Source organism: Sciurus carolinensis, chromosome 13 (assembly GCF_902686445.1).
Source record: "Sciurus carolinensis chromosome 13, mSciCar1.2, whole genome shotgun sequence".
Classification (NCBI taxonomy): domain Eukaryota; kingdom Metazoa; phylum Chordata; class Mammalia; order Rodentia; family Sciuridae; genus Sciurus; species Sciurus carolinensis.
The window spans coordinates 74,327,643-74,346,728 of NC_062225.1; the positions used below are offsets into that span (position 1 = coordinate 74,327,643).

General features: G+C 41.9%; 1 protein-coding gene across 1 annotated transcript in view; it reads left to right on the plus strand.

Annotated features, from left to right (window-relative positions):
- Positions 1–15,374: 15,374 nt before the first annotated feature.
- Asxl2 (ASXL transcriptional regulator 2) overlaps positions 15,375–19,086 on the plus strand; it is a 137,193-nt gene continuing 133,481 nt past the window's right edge. Inside the window, 1 exon segment of the mRNA XM_047522996.1 lies at positions 15,375–15,664. Coding sequence (XP_047378952.1) covers positions 15,608–15,664 — 57 coding nt within the window. The 5' untranslated portion in view covers positions 15,375–15,607.

The window sequence follows — 19,086 nt, forward strand, 5'->3', positions numbered from 1 at the left end:
AAAAGTGAATTAGTTGGTTTTGTTTTCCTTATTCTCATATGTTCTGCCTCGTAGGATAGCTAGTTAACATTTGTTATTGTTGTTATTGTTATTGAGGATTGGACCCAGGGGCACTCTACCACTAAGCTATATCCTTATTCTTTTTTATTTATTTGTGTATTTTATTTTATTTCTGTTTTTTTTTTTTTTGTTTTTTTTTTTTTTTTTTGTACTGGGGATTGAACCCAGGGGCACTTAACCACTGAGTGACATCTTCAGCCATTTTTATTTTATATTTTGAGGCAGTCTTATTCAATTGCTTAGAGCCTCAGTAAGTTACTGAGGCTGGCCTCAAACTTGCAATCCTTCCACCTCAGCCTCCCGAGTTGCTGGGATTTCAGGTGTGTACCACTGTGCCCGACTGCTAGTTAACATTTCTGAGCATCTACTATAAATCAGGAACTTCCATTCACTTTATCTTATCCTCGGAATGACATCCACTATGCCAACCAGTTCTACTTTAAATGCATGACCACACATCTCCAAAGGGCTCTCGATGCTGCCAAGCAACCCTACTACACTTCTCCAGTATGCTCTCTCTCCATTCTCCAAAACAACTCTTTCAGTCTCTACTCTGTGAAAATCTCCCACATCCTCCTGGGCTTCCTCAGTCCTGCCCACCTCTCTCACCTCTTCCCAGATCCACACTCCATTCTAGAGCTTTTCCTGTTCCACTGACATACCAAACTCTCTGCTCTGCCTTCAGGCCTTTGAAAGTCCCCTTCTGTCTCATCAGGAGGCTCTATACCCTAATCTTCAAGGGTCAGTTCCTTCTGGTCTTCCTTGTCTTCTCAGTCAAAGATGAATTCTCAGAGGCTTTCTTTGTGATCTAAAGATGTTCCCTCTCAGCCAAAAACCTCTAGCATATCAACTTGTTTTATTGTCTTCCAAGTACGGGTTAAAATCTAATCTTGTCTTTTTTTTGGCAGGGGAGGGTAATGGGGATTTAACCCAGAGGTACTTTACCACTGACCACATCTTCAGTCCTTTTAATTTTTTATTTTTTTATATATTGCCAAGACACTTTTAATTAATTTATTTATTTTAGCCAAGTCACTTTTTTATTATTTTTTATTTGGGGGGGATGGGAAAGGGATATTAGGGATTGAACCCAGGGGCCTTAACCACTGAGCCACATCCCTAATTCTTTTTACTTTTTATGTTGAGGCAGGGTCTCACTCAGTGCCTAGGGCCTCACTAAGTTGGCCTCGAACTTGCAATCCTCCTGCTTTAGTCTCCAGAGCCACTGGGATTACGGATGCAGCACTGCACCTGGCCTGATAACTATCTTGATAAATTTCTTCCCCATCTCCACTTGAATAAATCTCCATGACTGCAGTGCTTTAGCTACTTGGTATACTTCTGTATTCTCAACACCCAAATCTGAGCCTGGTACAATAGGCACTCAAAAATGATTTCTTTTTTTTTTTTTTTTTTTTTTTTTTTTGAGACAAGGTCTTGCCATGTTTTTACCCAGGGTAGCCTCAAACTCCTGGACTCTCCTCCAGCCTCAGCCTCCTGAGCACAAGTCCTTCTGGGACTACAAGTGCTTATGACCACCATGCCCAGCTAAAAAATGAATATTTGTTGAAAAATTCTCGTACATTTTAGGGAGATGAGAGCACTGATGATTAGAGAATCTAAATAAATTACTTAAGTTGACTCAGCCAGCAAATGACAAGGTTGGGATAAGCCTAAATCTATTTAGAGCCAAACTATGCCCCACGTTGTGTAAAAATCTCTTGCAAGATTGACCATTTAAAAATGTATTTGGCCTCTGAGGCGTATTTGTGAATGTGGAGAGCTTTTGAGACAACTTCAGAATGAATAGTCAAATTCTTCAGGCAGAAAACCCAGGAGATGCTGAGGATATCTGGCTGGACAAAGCCTTTGGTAACCAAGGAGCAGCGCAGCTTGGCTGTTCCCAGTCCCTCCTGGCTGGTCTCCAATTCCTCTGCCTTCCTTCCTGTTTCCTCCAGGCTCTGAGCCTTGCACCACCTGCAGTCCCTTCCAGTTTGTCTGGCTCTGGCTGTCCCTTAACACCCATGAGGTGTTAGCTCATGTCTGCCAATAGCATTCAGTAAAAACACATCTGTGAGCTGGGGATGTAACTCAGTGGTAAAGCACTTGACTAGCACTGAGTTCTGTCCTCAGTACTGCAAAACAAAAAACACAACCACGACGTCAGCAGTGTGTTACAGTGTGCTGCTCTGGGCATTGCAACTGCAATAACGAACATGGCAGACACGGTCCCTGTCCCCATTGTTTGCAACCTTGCATTCCTTTCTGTTCATAGTTGGAAGATACTAAATCTGTTTAATTGAATTGGAATGAGTATTTCAAGGTCATAGTACTAGTTGGTTACAGTACATGTCCCAAAAGAACTGTTTCTTAAGTTTTTCAATATTCATGTCCTGATATAAATTGTTGGGTCTGGACCAGACATTCAGTAGTCAATTCCTTTCTTTTTCTTTTCTTTAGTATCCTATGGTCCTTTCCCCCAAGTAAGTTAACTTTTTAAAGATGAAAGATATCTTTAAAAAAATTTTTTTTAGTTATCAATGGACCTTTATTTAATTTAATTAATTAATTTATATGTGGTGCTGAGAGTGGAACCCACTGCCTCCCACATGCCAGGCAAGTACTGTACCATTGAGCCAGAACCCCAGCCCCTGAAAGTTACATCTTTTTAATTAATTAATTAATTTTTTTTCTGGGCACTGGGGATTGATCCCAGAGGCACTTAACCCCTGAGCCACACACCAACCCTTTTTATATTTTATTTTGAGACAGGGTCTTGCTAAGTTGCTGAGGCTGGCTTTGAACTTGCAGTCCTCCTGCCTCAGCCTCCCACACTGCTGGGATTATAGGCATGTGCAACAGCGCCTGGCTGAATAGCTAACATTTATTGATGTGCCTGGCACTGTTCTAAGTACTTTATGTGTCCTACCTCATTCAGACCCTGAGATAACCCTACTAGAAGAAACCGAGTTTTAAAGAAGTATCATGCCCAAGTTCCCATAGGTAGAATGTACTCAGGTTGGGGGATTTCAGCCTAGACAGCTAGATTCTACAACCCCTTGCTCTGTGCAGCCACTGTTATTGACCCACATGGGGTCAAAGTCATGGACTTTGAAAGGGACCCATCGATAGAGTCTGCCTCCTGCTCAGAATCTAACTTGAGGGAGACGTGTTTGAGGTGGTGAGCTGGCCGAGGCTGAAGTTTGTTCAGTTTTTGAGGGCCTCAGCAGCTTTGTGCTCTGGAATATTCATACTACTCTTTTTTTTTCTTATTTTTTATTTTTTTGTAATAAAAAATAACCCAGAGGCACTCTACCACTAAACTACAACTCCAGCCCTTTTTTATTTTTATATATTTGTTTATTTATTTAGGAACCAGGGATTGAATCCAGGGGTGCTTAACCACTGAGCAACATCCCCAGCCCTTTTTCATATTTTTATTTCAAGACAGGGTCTCACTAAGTTGCTTAGGGCCTCCCTGAGTTGTTGAGCTAAACCATTAGGATTACAGGCATTTGCCACTGTGCCCAGTTTGGCCTTGAATTTTCAATCCTCCTGGCTCAGACTTCCAAGTAGCTGGGATTATAGAAGTACTCCTCTGTACCTGGCTCTATTTTGTAATTTTTAAACAATCGAACTATTTCCGCTTGAAACTGATATTGGTTCTACCATCTGTAGAGGTGACGGGAAGTTTGTTCAAAGAGGAAATTGTTGCTGCATGAGGTGGGGCACATCTGTAACCCCAGCTACTAGGGAACTGAGGCAGGAAGGTCACAGATTCAAGTCCAGCCTGGGATACTTAGTGAAATCCTGTCTCAAAATAAAATTAAAAGACTGGGAATGTAGCTCAGGAGTAGAACACTTGCCTAGTATGAAACCCTGCTTTCAATCCCCAGTGTGTATGGGGGACACTGTTTTTGCACTTTGATTAGAGAGAGGGAGAGAGAAAGAGAATAAAAGGAGGGAACATTGTATTTTGTTCTGAGATTATGTTCTTCCAACTTTACTTCTGGGTTGTTGCTGTTAAAATATCCTGCCTTAGTTCAGTGGCACATGCCTGTAATTCTCAGGAGGCTGAGGCAGGAGGATCCCAAGTTCGAGGCTAGCCTGGGCAAATTAGAGAGGCCCTGTCTCAAAATAAAGATCAAAAGGGCTGGTGATGTAGCTCGGTGGTAAAGTGCCTCCAGATTCAATCCCCAGTACAAACAAACAAACAAACAAACAAAAAACCCAAATTAACAAATGTTAGCCAGGCATAGTGGCACATACCTGTTTTCACAACTCTTCTGAGGTTGAAGGTAGGATGGCAAGTTGCAGGGACAACCTTGGCAACTTAGTGAGACCCTGTCTCAAAAAAATGGAAAGTGCTGGGAATGTAGTTCAGTGATAGAGTGACGCTGGCTTTGATATCCAGCATTGAAAATAAATAAATAAATAAATAAAAGTTTTTAAAAAAAGTTAACAAATGTTACCGAGTTAGGAATTTGGGGATACATTAAAAACAAAGATATGCTGAGTCTCAAAAGAGAAACCAATCATGAACCCTTGAAATACAAAACAAACAATCCGTGAGCAACCTAGCCCATGCCCTTGGCCCAGAGCTTTGGCCCAGGCCCTTGGCTACAGAAGTAACATGAGGGTAAGGTCGGAGTGCTAGAGAAACTGCCTGAGATTGTGGAACTCTGCCCTGACCCGGCTTCTAGTTCAGTCCATGGCTACTGTCCCTGTACAAATATTAACACCACAGACCAAGGTATGTTTCCCTCTGGAGATGGCCCACATTATCCCTTGAAAGCATGTATTCCTTGCTCCCCTGAATGAGCCTCTGTGCCTCTACTGCCACATGCTGAAATTCTTTTCTGTTAAGCACGTCAAGGATCCCTCTTGTCTTGAGTCTAGCTCCCACCCTTCTCAGAATTCCTTCATACCTTTGAATTGTACTTTTTTTTTTTCTTTTTCCATTACTGAGGATTGAACCCAGGGGTGCTCTACCAATGAGCTCTGTTCCCAGCTCTTTTTATTTTTTCGAGACAGGGCGTTGCTAAATTGCTGAGGCTGGCCTCAAAGTTGAGATCCTCTGGCCTCAGCCTCCTCCCTAATCACTGGGATTACAGGCATGCACCACTGAGCCTGGTTTTGTTAATTTTTATAGAAATATTTTTATAGAAATATTTTAAATCAGGTTTTTTTTTTTTTTTTTTTTTTTTTTTTTTTTGCGGTGCTGGGGCTCGAACCCAGGGCCCTGTGCTTGCAAGGCAAGCACTCTACCAACTGAGCTATCTCCCCAACCCTAAATCAGGTTTTTAATTTAACTCTCTCACTATGTGACATTTTAATTTGAAGTGCTCTCATACTTATGAAGTAGATATTGTTTTTATGTGTTTATTACTTAAATATCTTGAGTTGTGAATTAACTTTTCATATTTTTTCATTTTTCCATTTGGGGCTACAGTGTGCTGTTTTAGTGGGAGGTTGATAGAGCACATCTTCCCATGGGATGAAAAGAATTCAATAAATTTTAGATTGTCTCCCATGTGGCAGCAGAACAAACCCAAGTAAAGAAAAGAGGAGCAAAATGATTCCCTCTTTTATTTGTTGCGGGGGAGTTGCTAGGGATTGAACCCAGGGACATTTCACCACTGAGCTACATTCCCCAGCTCTTCAAAAAAATTTTTTTTTAGTTGTAGATGGACACAATACCTTTATTTTATTTTTAATGTGGTGCTGAGAATCAAACCCAGTGCCTCATGTGCTAAGCAAGCACTCTACCACTGAGCCACAACCCAGCCCCTCCCCAACTCTTTTTATTTTTTGAGACAGTGTCTTACTAAGTTGCTTAGGGACTCATTAAATTGCTGAGTCTGGCCTCAAACTTGAGAGAGCCTCCTATCTCAGCCTCTGGAGTTGCTGAGATTACAGGTATGTGCCACTGTGCCCATTCTGCTTTCTTTTTAAAAAATCTATTAATTGACTCTCAGCAATAATCATAATTAAGTTTGTTTTATTGTAAAATTTTTTTTTCATAATTCTCAACTCCCAGTTTTATAACTCTGAGATAAGTAATTTTAATAATTTCTTGTATATCCTTCTAGAAATTTTATTTGTATGTTCCAGCATCATTGCAGAGTAGGATGACATGTGGGGAATTTATTAGCTAGTGTGGAGAAAGGGAAGCAAGCAGGATCAGGCATTGGGAGAAGCTGGGCTCTGGTGTAGTCTGGGCAGGTGTTTCAGCCCAGTCTGTGTGGCACTCTGAAGTTGGGATAACACTTCCCAGTTTTCCTGAGTTGGGCCAGGTCTTTATTCTCGAAAACTGATGGATCACTGGATGCAGGCTGCACTGAGAAGTAATCTTGAGCAAAAATAGAGAAAATTACCAACAGCTGGGGAAATAAATCCTGCAGCCCCAAAGCAGGACACAGGAAATAAATCTGTTATCTACCGTCCACTCGGAACCACTTACTTATATAAGTTTGGGGTGTAGCTCTTCCAGGTTCTTCTTGGCCTCTTTTCCTGAAGAAAGTGGGATGATATACAGCCTACAATGTGCAGTTGATCTTGAGGTGACAACTCTACTTGGTTGTCTCTCTTTTCTTTCTTTCTTTTTTTTTTAAGTTCTGGGGATTAAACCTAGGGGTGCTTAACCACTGAGCCACATCCCAGTCCTTTTTCAAAACATTTTATTGGGCTGGGATTGTGGCTCAGTGGTAGAGCGCTTGCCTAGCATGTGTGAGGCAGTGGGTTTGATTCTCGACACCACATATAAATAAATGAGTAAAAAATAAAAGTCTATCAACATCTAAAAAATGTTTTAAAAAACCATTTTATTTAGAGACAAGATCTTGCTGAGTTGCTGAATGCCTCACTAATTTGCTGAGGCTGACTTTGAACTCACAATCCTCCTGCCTCAGCCTCCCAAGCTGCTGGAATTATAGATGTGCACCATTGCACCACATCCAACCTCTCCCTCTCTTATCCAAACAGGCTCTTCTCACGCTGTCCTGGCCTAGGTGGCTCACCTGGTGATGCCTGAGGACTCCTGGTAATAATCCTCTTTTTAGGTTATGGTGATGTACTGATCTATTTAGTAACAAAACCGGGCAAGGAAGCAGGAAGGGAAACTTTTTTTTTTTTTTTAATGGCACTGGGGATTGAACACAGGACCTCTAACATGGTAGGCAAACGCTCCACCACTACATCCCCAACTCTACAAGGGACACTTAAGCAGATCACTTGTGGGAAAAACAGTTCCTTGGGTAGCAGAATCCCAACTTCCTCCTGATGATTAGGGTCAGTTACTCTGCCAGGATGGTAACTTCCCATGATATAAAAGAATCTGTAGTGCTCAGCCAACAACCGTAGCTTAAAATTCAATAGAACTTCTGTGACGGTAGTGGAAGCTGTACCCTTTGGAAGTTGGGATTTCTAAATTCATATAGCCCAAAGTTGAGGGGATGGGATGCACATGGCAGAGAGGTTTCTACCTTTACCCTTTCATTTCAGACCCATGTATTCTACCTATCAGGGGCAAAGCACCATATATTGATCATATATTGATCAATTATTAATCATTGGTTTAGAATGTAGAATTTCTTTTTCTTTTGTTACTGGGGATTAAACTCAGGGGTGCTCTACCACTGAACTACATACTACATCCTCAGCTCCCTTTAAAAAAAAAAAATATATATATATATATATATATATATATATATATATATACATATATATATATTTGTACTGGGGATTGAACCCAGGAAAGCTTTGCCATTGAGCTACATTCCCAGATCTTTTCAATTTTTTATTTTGTGACAGAATCTTGCTAAATTGCTTTAGGGCCTCTCTAAGTTGCTGATACTGGCCTTGAACTTGCAATCCTCCTGCCTCAGCCTCTGGAGTCACTGGGATTACAGGCGTTTGTCAGTGCTCAGCTTAGCTAAAAATATTTTTGAGACAGGGTCTCACTTGAACCAGCTTGGAACTTGTGATCCTCTTGCCTCAGTCTCCCTTGTTGCTGGATTACAAGTATGCACCACCCCACCTAGCTAGAAGTGTGTTTTTCTTCCAGGGGTGGGTGCTTGGGATTGAACTCAGGAGCACTTGGCTACTGGCTACTGAGTCACATCCCCAACCCTATTTTGTATTTTATTTAGAGACAGGGTCTCACTGAGCTGCTTAGCTCTTAAGTTGCTGAGGCTGGCTTTGAACTTTCGATCCTCCTGCCTCAGCCTCCCAAGCCACTGGGATTATAGTCATGAGCTACTGCGCCTGGCTAGAAGTGTGTTCTTGATGATGGTGTCTCATCCTCACAGGGTATGTCTCTGAATGAATGTCAAAATGTGCCTTCAAAGCACTTTTTCCACCCCTTTGGTACTGGGAATTGAACCCAGGGGCATTCTACCACTGAGCTACACCCTGCTAACCCTAACTCCTTTTATTTGTTATTTTTAATTTCTTTTTCTTAATTTTTAGTTGTAGATGGACACAACAACTTTATTTTTTTTAGTTATGTTTTTATGTGGTTCTAAGGATCAAAGCCAATGCCTCACACTTTGCTGGGCAAGTGCTCTACCATTGAGCCACAACCTAACTCCTTTTATTTGTTATTTTAAGTCAGAGTCTCATGCTGGGTGTGGTGGCACATGCCTGTAATCCTAGCAACTCTGGATACTGAAGCAGAAGGATTGCAAATTCAAGGTCAGCCTCAGCTATTTCGTGAGAATCTCAGCAATTGAACAAGAATCTGTATCAAAATAAAAAGTAAAAAGGGCTGGGGATGCAGCTGTAAAGTGTCCCTGGGTTTAATTCCTACTGCAAGAAAATTAAGAAAGGATTTCACTAAGGTGTCCAGGCTGGCCTTGAATTTGTGATCCTCCTGAGTAGTGGGGAATACAAGCAGGTGCCACTATGCATGTCTTCAATACACTATCACTTTGCTAATTAGGCCAGTAGTTATAGGGAGTGTAGGATGACAGTAAACTACCAGAAGTTTAATCAAGTAGTAGCCCTGATTGCTGTGTGAAGAAATATATACTAAATGTTGACAGAACTTTATTTTATTCATTTATATGTAGTGCTGAGAATGAAACCCAGTGCTTCACATATATGCTAGGCAAGTGCTCTACCACTAGGCCACAAGCCCAGTCTGAATTATTTTTTTTTTAAAGAAATAGCACCTGGCACCAGAAGATTCTGTAAGCATATGTCTGCTACCATATCTCTTTTGTTGTAAAACCGCCTCTTTGTTATGATGCACTGCTATATGGGATCCTATGTTAGTAAACCCTTGAAAGTGGTGTTGGCTAAGGTTCTATGGGTGGAAAGACAAATTTATACCTGAAATATATGTCTACTATGCTAAAAGTAAAATGCCGTAGGGGTCTAAAATAGTCAATTTACTACCAAGTGGCTGATGGGTCTTCTGGAAGGATGATACCAAATGAGGGGTTCAGTTTTCATCTTTGTTGCTGGCAGGTGGACATTCAGTAGCAGCAATAGGTAAATCAGTCTTGCTGAATAAAAGCCCATGGTTTTGGTCTGTTCATAGCCTCCATTTCTGGTACCATGTCTCCTCTACTCATGGATAAATTATGCAAGTCTTTGTGGTCAATGGGAGAGGCCGACTGATGTCAGTGGTCTGAGCCATTTTGTCTTCCTGTTTGCTGAGTGCTTCTTTCATGGTAGATGCTTTGTGGTGAGCATTAACATGAGACATTTTGTGCACATAGGTCCATCACGGACTTCAAGTCCAGCCTCATTATCTCTGATCTTTTACTTTTTTTTTTTTTTTCTGGGTGCTGGGGATCGAACCCAGGGCCTTGTGCTTGCAAGGCAAGCACTCTACCAACTGAGCTATCTCCCCAGCTATCTCTGATCTTATAGTCTTTCTTCAGTTCAGTATCTGATCACTTGGCTAAGCTATTGTCTACTATCATGAGTCTACTTATATTCTGATCTTGGGATATTTTTATTTCCACACATAGTAGATAATCCAGTACAATGCCTGAAGTTCTGCCCACTGGGATGATTTCCCCTCACTGCTGTCTCTCAAAGCAACCCCTGAGTAGAACTTTAATGAAGCCATCTTGCTCCTATAGACCAAGTTGATCCATCCATGAACCAAGCTTCACTTCATCTCCTGTGTCAGTTGGTCATAAGAAAACCTCCCAGATAGCCAGCCATAACTTGAGCTGAAGGAGTGGTATCAGTGCAATAATGCTGTATGATAGGGGGATGTGAACCTCCTGTTTATGCAGCTGACTTGTCCTGTCTGTCCTACTTGTTCTTAATCCCAGATGTACCACTTACATTGTACAATGGGTTGCCATGGGGCCCATATGACCTTATGATTTGGTGTAGCTGAATGAGAGAAACAGGTTTGTGATGTTTTTTTTTTTTTGGGCTACATGGTCAGGTACTCCATTTCTATCAGGACTCAATATCATGCTAGGAGCTATATTTTCTTTAAGCATATATTTCCCTTAGGCGCTGTGGCACATGCCTGTAATCTCAGTGGTTTGGGAGGCTGAGGCAGGAGGATCCCCAGTTCAAAGCCAACCTCAGCCACTTAGCAAGACCCTAAACAATTCAATGAGACCCTGTCTCTAAATAAAATATAAAAATATAAAAAAGGGCTGAGGATGTGGCTCAGTGGTTAAGCGTCCCAGTACCAAAAACAAAACAAAACAAAACAAAAAACCCCAAAACAAAACCATGTATTTCCTCACCAAATGTGGCAATTAGGAATACTATTTGATTCAGTTTGCGGTAGTCTACCATCATCTTTCAGCATCCATCCAGCCAGCTCTGACAGAGGTGAGATTAGTGAATGAAATGGAAATAGGATAACTAACACTCTTGAATAACTTAGATTGTTAGGGATGGTAATAATATCTGCTATTTCCCCAGGATTGGAATACTATTTTGACTTACTGTCTTGACTGCTGTGGGGGAAGTGCAGCAGAAATGGATTTAGAACTTCTACCTGGCTTTCCTTTCTTTGTTACATCTTATCTCACAGGCCAACGAACCAATGTGAAGATTGTGTCAACTTCCAAGTGCCTATTCTAGTTATCTGGCGCCTAGTGAAATGGTCACCATTTGGACCTAATAGTGGAAACACTATGAGTCAGACATGATTCAGGATTCCATTTAGTACCTGGCCCAACATTTGATCCCCCCGATAGGACCAGAATGACACTCTGGATCTTTAGGAAGCAGACTGCGAAATGACATTAGGGTACATGGAGTTTACTGGGGATACAATATGCTCAGGTGCAAAACCTGAGGAAGGAAAAGAAATTTGAGAAGGGGAATTTAAACTCCAGTACAGTATCAAGAAAGGTCTGTCATCCCCCTGAGAGCTCTGAAGTTGGGATGGCTCACTATTTTTGTCCTATAGTGGGGCAAATGGTCAGGCCTTTATATTTCCCACATCAAAAAGTCTTTGGAGCCAGGTACAGTGGCTCATGCTTGTAATTCCATCTATTCAGGAGGCTGTGGAAGAAGGATTTTAAGTTGGAGGCCAGCCTGGGCACCTGAATGAGACCTTATCTCAAAATAAAATTTAAAAGGGTTGGGGATGGAGCTCAGTGGTGGAGCACCCCTGGGTTCAATTTCTAGTACTGAAAAAAAAAAAAAAAAACCACCAAAATATTATGCATATGATTCTATAACTTGCTGTTTTTTTACTTTAGTATTTTTTAGCTCTCTTTCCATGAATGAGTAACAATGTGTATAGAAGGATAATCATTTCAGTTTTTTAAAATAACAGCACTGAAATTCTATGCTAGGAAATGTTAACTATAGATTGTTTAAAATTATTGTACACAGGCAAAGTAATGAAAGATATGTAGATATTTAAATTTATTGGTTTTTTTTTTTTTTTTGGCTATATGTTGGATTGTGAGGGTGTCAGTTTGCCGATCTTGGCAAAAAAGAAATTAAAAGATACATGTACATAAAGGAAGAAAGCAGATGGAGATAAAAAATATCACATTCATAATGATAAAAGATGAAGATAAAACAGCTTTGGTGCAAAGGTCAAATAGAATTTCTTGTATTTCCTGTCCTCAGTTTCTCCAAGTTTAGACCAGAAGATATCCCATCTGAGTGACAGTTTGGTTCTATAATGGAGATTAACTTAACTAATGTTGGCCACTCCTGCTCAGCAGATGCATTGGGCTGAGGCTAGAATTTTCTTAGCTTCTTCCCTTCTCCATCATGCTTCCTTCATAGCCTTATAGGTTTCTTCTGAGAGTTCTCCAATAAGTTGCTTGCATAAGAAGTCAGCTCTCAGTATTTCCTTCCACAGAACAAAGAGCAATGAAATTTTTACAATGAGACATTTTGTAAATATGAAAAAAGATTACTTTTATTTTGAAAATGAAAATCTCACGTAGGTTCAAAGATAAAGCAAGCCTAAAGGATATTTGTAGCCTAAAAATTCTGTTTTTTGTATGCAATACACTAAGTTAAAGTTTGTCAAAGCAGGTCATTCATTTTAATCATGGAAGAGTCAGATCTCTCTTCTGCTTGTCAAAACAGGTCAGTCATTTTACCATGGAAGAATCAGATCTCTCTCTCTCTTGCCCTTCCCTTCCTTCCTTTCCTTAGCCTCCAGAATAACTGGGATTATAGGAACAGACCCTTCTTCTCTTTTTCTCCTCCCTTTTTTTCTTCTTCTTCCTCCTCCTCCTCCTCCTCCTCCTCCTCCTCTTTCTCCACTGTCCCCCTCCTCCTCCTCTTTTTCTCAATACTGGGAATTGAACCCAGGGGCACTTTACCACTGATCTACATCCCCAGCCCTTTTTAATTTTCATTTTGAGACAGCTTTTCACTCTATATTGCTTAGGGCCTCACTAAGTTGCTAAGGCTGGCTCTGAATTTGCAATCCTCCTGCCTCAGCCTCTGGAGATCCTGGGATTATGGGTGTGTGCCACCACGTTTGGCTAAAATGATTTCTATATTAAAACTCAAGTGGTCTTGAATATGCTTATAGAAGGAGGTAGAAGGGAATCAGAGCAATAAAACAATGGAGTTTATGGGGCAACATTCTAGAGGTGAGAAAGAATGGAGTCCTGTATATGTTATGTAGTATATTACAATAAGGAGAGGCAGAGATTAGTTTTGGCAATTTTATGGATAAATTTAGTGGCTGAAGGAAGTTTGCAACTAGTGGTCATTTATTTTTATATGATGTACAAAGCAATGTTACCAGTTAAATGAAGAGGCAAAAGTGGAAGTAGAGGTCTTCAAGAGAGTGGCAAATGCTGATGAAAGTAAGCAGGGATGTCAAAGCATGACTAAATTGAGAATAGAAACTCCATCTGTGAAGCTAAGAAGTTTTGACTTAAGAACTATGCAGGGCTGGGTATATAGCTCAGTTAGAGAAGTGCTTGCCCCACATGCACAAAGCCCTGGGTTCAATCCCCAGCACTGCAATCCCCACCACACACAAACAACACCATGCAGGCTGGAGATATAGCTTAATGGTAGAGTGCTCCTCTAGCATGTATGAGACCTGGGCTCAACTCCCAGTACTGTGAAAAGGAAAAAAAAAAAGAATTATGGGAAGGGATGTCTTAGTGGGAGTGGGAGTGGGAGTGGGGGTGGGGTTTTAACAAAATAGAGCTGGTAGTTTTTGAAGGGTGGGCTTGAGGAAGGTGAGAGCAGAAACAAGGCATTTAAGGAAGTCCAGAACTAGGGTGGATATGAGAGAGATATAAATATATATTAATAAATCTGAATTAATAGGCAAATATACTCCCCAGGAGATCATAATTTTATAGTATTAATAAACTAGATCTGTAGATTAAAAAGTAGGACCTGCAATATCACAATCATAATCATTAACCTTGAAACTAAAATCTGGGGATGCAGCCCGGCTTGGCTCAGAAGTGCTGAGGCAGGAGGATCACAAGTTTGAGGCCAGTCTCTGGCAATTTAGTGAGACCATCTAATAAAAACTGAAATGATATAAAAACCAAAACCAAACCACCACCATAACAAAACACCTGGGGATGTAGATGTAGAAAAACAATGTAAGAACGGTAGGAGAACGTGGCCTAGTAGAGTCTGAGAACAAGTGGGTAGAGCTCCCACGTCCATGCAACAGGACTGGATGGCAAGCCGGGTCAAGAGCTTCACGAACTGACTATAGACTTTTTACTGAGGTGGAACACACAATGAGTGTTATGGATGGTGCTATGAATTACTAAGTTCATATCAATTGCTGAACACTTTGTGTGGTGTAACAGATCCCTTTCGAAAAATGAGGAAAAGTTACAAATGCTGTTTCCAAAAAATCCACATGTATCACAAAATATTGATCATAATTACGGGGGTCCATAAACTTCTGAAACCCATTCATGTTAGGCAAGTACTCTTATCACTGGGCTACATTCTGCCCCCAGTATCCCACTTTTTTACTTTGAAAAGCATAAAAAGACACAGATAATGGAAGATGCCATATTCTGGGTCTTTTAGGAGACTGTTAGGGACATTATAAATGATGGTTTCTGACCGCAGACATAGCTGAATCATTCAGCAAATATTTACCTAACGCCTGATACATATAGGCACTGTGCCAGGGACTGAATTCTGTGAGAGACCAAAAAGAGTTCTTCCGTTTCTGTCTTTCCAAGACCATTCACTTCTAAAATGTGATTGAAGTTACTCATTTGGCCTTATAAAGTCATCCAAGTTTGAGAGCCATCCTGGAAAGATAGAAAGGGCTCTGAGTTGCCAACAACTTGATTTTGATTTCTCTACATCCGACTCTTTAATTTAGGGTTTGGTCTAGTCAATGTCACGGTCTTATCCAATGAAATTAACAAATACAGAGAACTGTAGCAAATCTTCAAAAAGACAACCTTTGCAAAAATTAATATAAACAAACGAGGAAACAAATACGAGGCTTATAAGAAGTGATAGTTGGCAGGATCACCCCTTGAGAGAAGAGGCCTGCGCTTTCAAATACCCAGAGCTACCGCAGCAATCATCACACTGCTGGGAAGCGCTTAATATGCCTGCACGCAAGGACCAAGTTCCGCTTCCGCTCGCTGGATTTTCACGGTGGACGTGAGAGCTGGGCGGGAGACTTTACTCCGTTCCCGCCCTTATTGCGCATGCGCCTAAGGAGAGGCGAAGACCGGAAGGGAGAGGGCGTGGCGAAGCGCCGCGGAAGGCCGGCTTCCTGGCTCTGCGGCTGGTCGGGGGGCGGCGCGCGCGCGCTCGTTCCCGCGGCCGGCTGCGTACAGTAGTGACGGCCGCGCGGGACCGGTCACATGACCATAGCGGCTGCCTGTACAGTAAGAACCCAATATGGCAGCGGCGGTAGCAGTGGCAACGGCAGCAGGAGGATCGGCCGCCCCATAAACCCCCCCGCGCACCTCCCCCGCCGCTTCCTCTGCTAGGTTGCTCCTCCGGCCTGACTTCCCCTTTCTCCCACCTTTCCCGGCACCGCGGGAAAAGCAGCGCAGGGCAGAGAAGGCAGGGAGGGCGGCTGGAGCCGGGACACGGGAGCCTCCCAGTCAGTTCAAGACCCGACATGAGGGAAAAGGGCCGTAGGAAGAAGGGCAGGACCTGGGCGGAGGCCGCCAAGACGGTAAGGGGGAGGGAGCGAAAGGGAAGGCCGGGAGGATTTCGTTCCCTTGCCGCCCTCCAGTCGCAGGGGAAGGGAGGTCACTGGCCCCGCGACCCTGCTGAGGGCACAAAACCGCGCCGAGCGGGCGGCGGTTAGGGTCGGGGTTGCGGTCCCTGTGGGAATGGAGGCGCTGGCGGAAGGGGCTCGCCGTGGGGCTGTGGCTTCTCCCAGCATCTGTGACGAGTCCTCTTGGTGTTTGGAGGCTGGCTGGGGTCACGTCGCTGTCGCCCCCACTCTGTGGTAGCCTCCGCCCCAGCACGGGGAAGTCTGTTGTGCTTGCACAGTAACCGGTTCTTCTCCCTTGTGCGCCTGGAGAGCCCCCATTGGATGCAGACAGGAGAAAGCTTGTGCGTGCATCCAGCCCCGGAAAGAAGAAGGGAGCGCTGGAGCTTGTAGAATTTACCCCCTGCAGCAGACTTGCCGCCTGACCCCCTCCTTATCTGGCTCTCGGAGCCGACGTGAGGTCACGAGGCTTTGTTTTTGTTTTCTGTTGGAGCTGAAAGTGCTGGAGGTGTTTAGAAACGAAGTAACAGGTGGGACTTGTAGAAATTTTTTTTTTTCTGTTTCCGTAGAGACCTACTCTGAACAAGGCAGCAATGCATGGTGGGACGTGTAGTTTACCCGTCCTTCACTTTTCGGTAACCAAAGTGATGGTGGCCCGCAAGTTGATTACTGGGCAAAACTGCCCCCCGCCCCCAATTTTGTCTTAAGGAAATGTAGAGATAGCTTTTTAAAAAAGGAATATTTAGTGAGAACTTTTACAGTGTTTTAAGAAGAAAAAAAATTAAAAGTATGTATGCATGTAGAAACAAAATAGGAGAAAGCGAAGTTTATTCCTTCCTTGAGGGTGCAACAGAAAAGTAGCAGAGCATTAAACAGTAGCAACATGGAGAGTCCTGAATGAACCATTAATTGTCAGATGGTTTATTTATTAAATGATATTTTTTTTCTGAATACAGAAGTAATAAATAGCCGGTCCTGGTGGTGCATGCCTGTAATCCCAGCAGTTTGGGAGGCTGAGGCAGGAGGATAGCAAGGTCCAGGCCAGCCTCAGCAACCTAGTGAGACCCTGTCTCAAAATAAAAAGGACTGGGGATGTGGCCCAGTGATTAAGTGCCATTGGGTTCAATTTCTGGTATCCCCCCCCCCAAAAAAAAAAAAAAAGTTCACTGTGGTGAAATATAGAAAATTACAGAAAAGCACAAAGAAGAAAAGTAAAAAATCACATATTTTACCTATCAGCTGTGTCTTAACATTTTGGTGTATGGCTGTCTAGTCATTTATTTCCCCAAATCTGGGTCATATTGTTTATTCAATCTGTTGCATTCTTTTGTGAACCTTATGCATTCTTTTTGTAAACTTTGTGCAGTAGGGAGTTGATGAGTCTTCAGTTTGTATTTGTTTTGGTCGGAAATGTGAAAAAAGTGCAGAAGTACTTTTTATTTATTTACTGTTTTCACTTACAGTATGTCTTCTGGTGACTGTATTATCTTTTACAGTTATCCTGTAAAAGATAAAACTCGAAAAAAATAATTTTTTTGATAGTTGTACTTTCTACTTAATGGTTACCTCACAGTCTCTTTCTGTTAATAAAAGAAATATGAGCTGGCAGTGCATGCCTGTAGTCCCTTGACTCCAGTGGCTGAGACAGGAAGATCACAAGTTCAAGGCCATCTTGGGTATATAGCAAGACCTTGTGTCAGAAAGAAGGTAAATTTTAATTATTACTAAGCAGACTCCTAATTATGTTAATTCATTTTAAATCTCTAGAAAAAAAAAATTGGGGGAGCAGAAGTACTGGGGATTGAACCCAGATGCGCTTTACACTTAGGTACTTCTCCAGACACCCCTGCCCTTTGTTTTTTTTGTTTTTTTTTTGTTTTTTTTGAGTCCGGGTCTCCCTACATTTTGGAGGCTGACCTTGAATTTGTGATCCTCCTGTCTGAGTCTCTAGAGTTGCTGGGATTACAGGTGTTTGCCCAGCCTGTGTTTGTAGTTGTGTCTGAATCTCCAGGAGGGAGAGTGCAGTTTGAAAAAGCATATTCAACAAACTTCCTGTTTGTATGTATGTATGTATGTATGTATGTATTTATTTATTTTTGTTCTGAGGATTGAACCTGGGACCTTTCACATGTTAGGCAGATGTTCTACCACTGAGCTTTATCCTCAGACTTTTTTATTTTGTTTTGGTACAGGGTTTTCCTGGGTTGCCCAGGCTGACCTTGAATTTATAATTGTGCTTTAACCTCCTGAGTTGCTAGGTTTGCCGGAGTTTGCCACCATGCCTGGTCCTTTTCTTTTTTTTCTTTCTTTCAGTAGTGAGAATTGAACCCAGGGGCAGTTTACCACTGAGCTACATTCCCTATGCTTTTTCTTTTTCATGGTTTCTTAGTATTCCATTGTTTTTGGATGTGTCATCATTTAAAAAATTGATCCTGGGCCAGGGTTATGGCTCAGTGGTAGACTGCTTGCCTGGCATGTGTGAGGCACTGGGTTCGATTCTCAGAACCATATATAAATAAATAAATAATAAAGGTCCATTGACAACTAAAAAAATATAAACAAAAAATCGATACCTGATTATATGAAAAATAGATCATTTATAGTTTTTTTCCTCTTGTATCAAATACTTTAGTCCATACTTCTGGGTATATATGTATGTATACGTGCATATTGTATATGTGTATTTGTGTGAATGGAATAGTTAGGATAAAGAGCTGGCAGTGTGTCATGTGCCTGTAATCCCAGCTACTTGAGAGGTTGAAGGAGGAGGATCACAAATTTTAAGGCCAGCCTGGACAATTTAGCAATACCCTATCTCAAAATAAGAATTGAAAAGGGTGGGAATGTAGGTCATGGTAGAGTGCTTGTCTCGGAGGCCCTGGGTTTGATCCCCAGTGGAGGGCCTGTGATGTAAACTTGAACTTGCAATATGTCTTTACAGATCTTTAAAACTGTGCCACTTTGTACCCCCTCTTTTTTTTTTTTTTTTTTTTTTTTTTTTTTTTGTGGTACTGGAGATTGAATCTTGGGGCACTTTACCACTGAGCTACATCCCCTAAGGTCTTGCTAAGTTGTTGAGGCTGGCCTTGAGCTTGAGTGTCTTCTGTTTCAGCCTCCCAAGTCACTGGAGTTACTGGAATTATATGTGTCTTCCAAAAATTTGAAAGTTCCTTTTTCTTTACCAGTTTTTCCTGTAGTCCAGGGAATATCTCAGTCTTACTCTTGGCATTTTCATATAGTAACAAAGCATTTTTTCAGTTGTTTTGTTCAATAGAACTTGATGAAAATGTTCTGTATCTGTGTGGTCATATGTGGTGATCACTGTGTAGTCACATGTGGCCCTTGAGCACCTAAAATGTGGCCAGTGTGACTAAAGAATT